The sequence below is a fragment of the Sodiomyces alkalinus genome (genome assembly GCF_003711515.1).
Source record: "Sodiomyces alkalinus F11 unplaced genomic scaffold SODALscaffold_1, whole genome shotgun sequence".
NCBI lineage: Eukaryota > Fungi > Ascomycota > Sordariomycetes > Glomerellales > Plectosphaerellaceae > Sodiomyces > Sodiomyces alkalinus.
Window position 1 is genome coordinate 1,529,528 of NW_021167079.1, and position 6,723 is coordinate 1,536,250.

General features: G+C 55.1%; 4 protein-coding genes across 4 annotated transcripts; 2 read left to right on the forward strand and 2 right to left on the reverse strand.

The window, feature by feature from the left end:
- On the reverse strand, positions 1-432 carry SODALDRAFT_250559 (hypothetical protein; the record flags this gene model as incomplete). Its single annotated transcript, XM_028607416.1, has 2 exons — positions 1-156; positions 253-432. Coding segments are annotated over 2 exons (336 nt in total), but the record flags the coding sequence as incomplete, so codon positions are not given.
- A 534-nt stretch (positions 433-966) lies between these two features.
- On the forward strand, positions 967-3,423 carry SODALDRAFT_354280 (hypothetical protein; the record flags this gene model as incomplete). The annotated part of the gene is made up of 6 exons (XM_028613709.1): positions 967-1,065; positions 1,244-1,306; positions 1,433-1,460; positions 1,579-1,624; positions 1,720-2,036; positions 2,105-3,423. 6 exons carry the CDS (start codon positions 967-969, stop codon positions 3,421-3,423), a joined length of 1,872 nt encoding a protein of 623 aa, XP_028469958.1.
- A 191-nt stretch (positions 3,424-3,614) lies between these two features.
- SODALDRAFT_354281 (hypothetical protein) lies at positions 3,615-5,129 on the reverse strand (the record flags this gene model as incomplete). Its single annotated transcript, XM_028613710.1, has 5 exons — positions 3,615-3,764; positions 3,846-4,458; positions 4,528-4,591; positions 4,910-4,956; positions 5,044-5,129. 5 exons carry the CDS (start codon positions 5,127-5,129, stop codon positions 3,615-3,617), a joined length of 960 nt encoding a protein of 319 aa, XP_028469959.1.
- An 806-nt stretch (positions 5,130-5,935) lies between these two features.
- SODALDRAFT_335975 (hypothetical protein) lies at positions 5,936-6,541 on the forward strand (the record flags this gene model as incomplete). The annotated part of the gene is made up of 2 exons (XM_028612556.1): positions 5,936-6,251; positions 6,444-6,541. The coding sequence occupies 2 exons, from the start codon at positions 5,936-5,938 to the stop codon at positions 6,539-6,541; spliced, it is 414 nt and encodes a 137-aa protein (XP_028469960.1).
- Positions 6,542-6,723: the final 182 nt, after the last annotated feature.

Here is a 6,723-nt window from a genome sequence, read left to right on the forward strand (position 1 = left end):
AACGCCTGTGTAGGTCCCGCTGTTAAATTCGGATAAGGTGTCGGTCACTGCAAACAGGTCGATGATTTCCTGGGCGTAGTTCTCCCCCGCGACAGTCATGTTTTCGTCGTTAATACGGCGGCCCATCCAGCCAGAGACGAAGGCTCGCATGATGGACTGATAAAGGCTCACTTTAGTTTGGTTTTCCCGCCTCCTACTCCGATCCATGGGATGCCTCTTAACGCACGGAAGGAAAGGTCAAGGACGACTCACCGGGTTGCTGTACGCGGGATATAAGTTGTCACCACCGATTCCGCCCACTCTGTACGTATCGTCAACTGTTGCGTTACAGACCGGTTGCATGATCAGCCCTGACGTTGTGTTTGATATGAGGTGCTGGAACTCCTCCATCATCGTCACAAACGTCGTGCCTACGAACCCTCTCCAGTTCGGGGCCAAATGCGTACCAAATCGAGCTTCGGGAATTGTGGCGCAGGGCGGATTCGCGACCCAGGTCGTAGAAATACCCGACATCGCGGTCGTAGTAAATGTCCATCCATACCATAGACTCATTGAACAGTTCTTGGGCGTTGGATGAGAGACTCGAGACATATGAGGCCGCAGCCAGTGGCAGCTTCAGGAGAGCGAGGAAGATGACGACCTTCATCATGACTGAGACAAGTAAAACAGCGGCGCAGGTAATGAGCGTCAGGGGTGGTTTGAACTATAGTCTATGGGAACATCTACGCAACGCTTGCCTTATAAGAAGAGGAGGGCAGGAGGGGGAATTCTATCCATGGCAGCGAGCGAGCACGCGCATGCTGTGACATCTGCCGCGGGCTATGTCAATGCCAAACAGTCCGAATCTGGTTGAGCACGCTGATGAGACTCATAAATCAAGAGACCTTGATCCGTGCACCGTATGATCAGGGTTAGATAGGCATGCGTTTCCAAGCCATGTATGAATGACGCTCTTAATCGCGGTTCATGTTTGAGGAGAAAGCCGGGTCGAGTTCATCCTTGATACTCCGCTTCATCATAACAAACAAAACCGCGGGCAAGGTAGATGATCATCGCTGGGCCTTTGTAAAAAGTGAAATGCATTGGCTGTTCCCACCTTGTCGTCCATCCTTCCGAATAGGGGGAGTAAGGGGCCTAAGGGCTAAGAGGCTAAGAGCTGTACGTTGGCCGATCCTGTCAGTTACCCCAACTGGACAACACGAGTGGTACGTGGACTGCCTAACGTCAGATCAATGTCTGCTAGCCGTCTGCCAGTTCTCAGAGCTTCGATCAAGACATCATCGAGATTTGCGATTCCATTGTCCATGTCCACTCGGTGTCTGGGAAATGTCCCCTGTGTGTTGGGGAGCAGAGCTAGCCATCAGGCTGCTGGACAAGGCAGGACAGGCAGGGTAGGGCGCGGTTGTCGAGAAGTGTCGTCAGTTCTTGATAGTTCATAAGCCAACAGAATAAGACCCTGGGTGTGTAAAAGTCGCACCAGAGGACAATACATCGAACTGAGGATAGTCCGATACCTGTAATCTTATCAATCTTATCAATCTTATCGCAAAGTTTATCACCACGTGACTTCGTGGTTAGGCAGCGCAATCGTCCTCCGCGAGTTCCTCGAGTCAGCGGTTCAACGGTGACGCCAATTCAAGACCCATTCTTGCCTCCTCGGGCTTTGAAATGAGACATCACTTTTCTCTCCACCATGGCATCTATTCTCTCATTCGACAGTTATGATGAGGACTACGACATTACTCTAGAAGAAGAGACTCTGTTAAGTTCACTCGTCACCGATCTTCCTCCTATGCCGTCTCTTCCAGTTCAAGAGCTTCCCGTCGCGACATCTTCCAAAGGTGGTGCGAAAATTGCTCCCAAGGATCATTACCATGTCTCTCCACGTTTCCCCGCGTCGAATCATCTGGCAAACAAGGTCGTTTCTTCAGTTGTGCAGGGCAAAGGGACAGGCTTCCCGGCACAGAGCCCAGTCCAACCGAAGACCATCTCGGCGATCGTTCCACACGGCGACGGAGTTGTCAGCTATCCCGATTGTAAGACCGCTGGGCCTCGGCAGGTGAAGTGTTCTGTCGTGAAGGCTGACTGACCTGGAAGCGTCTAGTGAGTAAGGCACTACCCAAAGCCGAGACGTCCGAGTCTGCCAAGGAGGACCAACTTGTCGCATCCAGGTCTACCGACGACACGCGATCGCCACTTGTCCGATTCCGGACCTTTCCCAAAAAGCCCTTCTCCGTGAGCGACCTTACGGCCGGATCGTGGTGCGAACTTCAGTACTGGTATACCCTCACAAGATTGCCCTACGGGAGGAAAACCCGAACACGTGCCATGAAAGAGGGGACCAGAGTACACAAGGACTTAGAAGACGAAGTGCATACCACGGTTCGCATTGAGATCGCCAGCAAAACAGACGCCTTCGGGCTGAGGCTCTGGAACATTGTCCAAGGCCTCAGAACTCTGCGCGACACCGGCCTGACGCGCGAACTGGAAGTCTGGGGGTTTGTCGACGGGAACGTCGTCAACGGCATCATCGACGGGCTCAGTTCCATCCACCCCGATCCGGAATTCGAGAGAGAGCTGCGTCGGAGCCGAGAACTGCAGCCCAACATGGCCGACTACTTTCCTCCCAGGAAAACAGGGAACGAGGAGATCCCCCAGGTGTACCTGACCGATGTCAAGACGAGGGGCAAGCGCACAACGGCCAATGCGGCGTCGCTCCGGCCCGCCAAGGTGCAGCTGTTCCTGTACCACCGGTTCTTATCGGATATGGCGGCAGACAAGCTGGACTATCTGCGTGTCTTCCGGCGATACAATCTTGATCCCGACGAGCCCTTCTCGGATTCCTTCCTTGCGCAGATGGCGAACCTGCACGACGAAGAGTTCTTCGACGCCTCGGAGACAGAGACAGACGTAGACACAGACGGAAGCTTTGCCGCTGCGCCGCCTTTGTCTGGTGCAAGCGACTCCTCGCAATCTACACCCACGCAGCAGCAGCAACCATCGTCAAGCGACCGGTTCAACAGCCAACCTAGTTGGTCTCCCAGACCGCCAGATCTGGTCAAATACCGCACCCTACGAGAACTCGTGCCCCTCCTCGTCTCCGAGCTGCGCCAAACCTTCCCTCACGGCCCCGACTCGGTCGGTCGCCTCCTCTCTGTCGAGTACCGCTACCAGCTGGACGGTTCTCTCATCGACACCCGCATCTTCCCTATGGATGACCGCGCCTTGGATGTCTACCTCGAGCACACCATGGCGTGGTGGCAAGGAAAACGGGACCCACGCGGCGTGCAAATCGAGGATGCGTGGAAGTGTTTCGTGTGCGAGTTCGCTGAGAGTTGTGTTTGGCGTAGGGAGATGGATGAGGATCGACTACAGAGTGCGAGGCGGCGCCTGGAGGTGAAGCGGGAGAGTGGTAACAGTTGATTGGCGCCTCTCTACGTTTCTTTCCCCTTTTCTTCCCTTTTCTTCCCTTTTCTTGGCATTATTTTTATTTTAAACTTATTTCCTTCCTGGTATATACCCCCACGGGATTTGAGTTGGAACTCAATGATTGTTGTATGACGGGACGGGCCTCGGATGATAGATGAATACATGATATCATGATCTTCCCAATTTTATGGACGTAGAGATCTCGCATATGCCCCTGAGGAGGGAGGGTGACTGGGCCGTGAGGCGTCGCTCACGTTCTCCAACGAGGGGAGACGGAGCATTGCCGACAAGGTCCCCCCAGTGTAGCCACCTCTTGTAGGGAGAATGCCCATGGTCTGACATCGATTTCCCCTCGCTGACATTCATTCTTGACCCCTCCGACGAAAAGGCGGTCAGGAATCGAAATGGCTTCCGACATGGTGTTCAACGGCCGCGGCATCGCCTTCGAAGACGCCGCATACGGGACAAGTGGCCGTCGCTTCGTTGGTCGCCAGAGACTGGGCAGATGCAGCAGCAGAAACAGCAGATGCAGTAGTGTTATCTCCAGGGACGGTGCAGCCATCCCGATGCGCGTCGCCACCCCGTCCCTTCTTCGTCTTGGCGGGCCGAATGTACGCATCCAGTCCGAATGTCTGAGGCGGGGGTTCAAGCGCTTCGTGCTGCTCACGAACATCGCGATATCGCGGCCTCGGTCCTCTTCCCCGACCGTCGCGTCCCGCCCATCGACTTTGGTCTTGGTCAAGAGCGCGAGTGTCGTCGCCGGTTTGGTCACGTGGCTGCTGATCCTGGAGGTCCTGCTGGTCGTGCCGGTTGTCGTCGTCCCTGGCGGCACTGGTTGCGCTCCCGGCTAAGGACTGTACCCTCCCAACCCGGCCATCGGTGAGGCGGACCTTGATGCCTCGCGGATGGTTGCCACGGGTGAGGATGTCCTGCACGACGCCCGAGACGGTTCGGCCTGTGGGCTGGTCGGCTTTGAGGACGATATTGACGGACGCGCCGCGGATGACGACGGCGGTCGTGGGGACTCGGCTCATGAGAGTATGGTGTTTGATGGACGCAAGTACGATAGCATTTTATACTAATATATTCTTATCCCACGGGCTCGGCGCATAGTGTTGAGCCGGAGGTGACCGGAGGTGGCCGGAGTGTGAAGAGGAAATCTCTCACAACAGTGTGTGCGTTCTGTAGGTATTATGGACTGAAAGTACTTCGTGTGTACCTATCTAAGGTGGGGGCTGTTACTCCAAGGGCTTGGGTTAATTATGCCCATTACATATGTACCTAGCGTTATTGTACCCGCTTTACCTCCCTTGCCCCTTAACGATAGGTCGGGTAGTAGCCCAGGAAGAAAGTACCTAGGCTACCACATAAGGTTAGGTACCCATCTGAGCGTCTCCTGAACTCACGCTACCTTACGTTGTAAGGCCCCGCTCCACCTTAAGGTAGGTACCTACCTTAGGCAGCACCGTAAACACCGCACGGGCCTCGACATCAGGTTCTATTTTTGGTGATCGTTCGCGGTTGCGGCTTGATCGACCGCCCAGGCATCACCCATCAACCCCGTCACGAACCAGTGATATCCGTAGGTATGTCCCTTAATGACGATATTCAAACATCCAAAGCATCTTGAAACTTCGTATTCGCAGCCACGGGGTTGACGATGGCGCCGATTGACCCTCCGGCTTCATGATCTCGACCATCCATTCGGTTTCAGTTTCCTCTCCCCTGGAAGGGCATCAGCCTCTGATCTTCCAATGAGGAGGCAAGCATTGCATTCCGCATGCCTTCAGCCCTACTTCTGACCTGCAGTCCTTCCTTCCCAATCCCGTCGACGGCCCGGAACAAAACTGTGATTCGAACACGCTTGAAGCATCTTATCTCGTTTACGCTCGAGCCTGCATCGTAGAGGCCTTCTCGATCTAATCGCTCGGGGTGGAAAGGACATTTCTAGGGTCCCCTGTCGTTGTCGTGGGAACTTTGTGGCTTCAACTCTAGGCAACCAGCAAAGAAATGTATTAATTGCCCACAGAAGAACCATCACAAACCATCACCAACCATCACCAACCATCAGGCTCTTCTCTCCTCTCTCCTCTTTGTCCACAAGGCTCTCTGGTCTCCGAGAAAGACGCTGATCTGAGTAGTGGTCACGCTGCCGAAGGCCGTTGAAATTCACAACTCTTACTCTAAATCACCTCACCACCACAACCACAGCCACAACCACGCAGCAAAACATCTCACGGTCGTCTTGTTATTGCACCCCGCCTCATTCCTCCCTGATTCCTCAGTCCCCTATCTACCGGGCCGTATGATGGCCGTCTTCAACTCAGCTCCCATCCTACATTCCTCCGTGCCAGCAGCACCGCAGGCATCACCCAAGGTCCACCATCCCCACCACCATCAACAACAACAACAACAACCACCACCAGACCAAGAACAACACATACTCTCGAAACCGCCCCCGCCAACCACACCCTCCCCCCAGGGACAAAAGGAAAACTCAACCCTCATGTCTCTCCCCACCGAAATCCACCTCCTCATCTCCCGCCACCTGACCTACCCGGACGCCCTCTCCCTCAAACACGCCAACCGGCACTTCTACCGAATCGTCGACACGGGCGTGAGCCTCAAGGTAGCCTGGCTAATGGAACGCCGCCTCCTCCACCTCGAGTGCCCCAACGACCGCTGCTGCGACCTGGGCAGCGACCTCAAGTTCTGCCGCGGCAGCGTGCCCCTCCTCATGCGCCGCCGCCGCGAGCACTTCGAGTGCGAATCCCGCCCCGGCCTCGGCTGCCTCGTCCTCGGCACTGCCTCCTGCGAGCATAGTCGCCGCCGCCGCGCCCAGGAAGAGGAGGAGAGGGCCCTGCGGCGGCGTCGCCGTCTTCGTCCCTGGGGTCTGCTCTTCTCGCTGTTCTTCTCGCCCCTCTTCCTTGCCCCTTCGTCTTCTTCCTTCTTTGCTCTCCCTCCGCCTGCGTTTGGGGACCGCATTTCCTTCGGCCCCGGTCTCCGCCGGGCAGTTTTCTCTGGCTGGGAATTGTGGCGTGTACTGCTTGTGGCTCTCTTTATCCCGATTGTCCTGGCATGTGTGTTTTTTTCGCTGTCGTGGCTTTTGTAGACTTGACGCTTCGACGAATTGACGATGTTTGCCTGTTCGAATAATGAATGTATTGTATTGTAGCATATTCGCGATTCGGGGCGGGCGAGACAGTTTTCTCTCCTGTATTATCATTTTTCTGTTATTAATGGCGAATAATATTTAATCAAGGGCTAGCAAAAGTTTACGCAGGCCGCATCCAC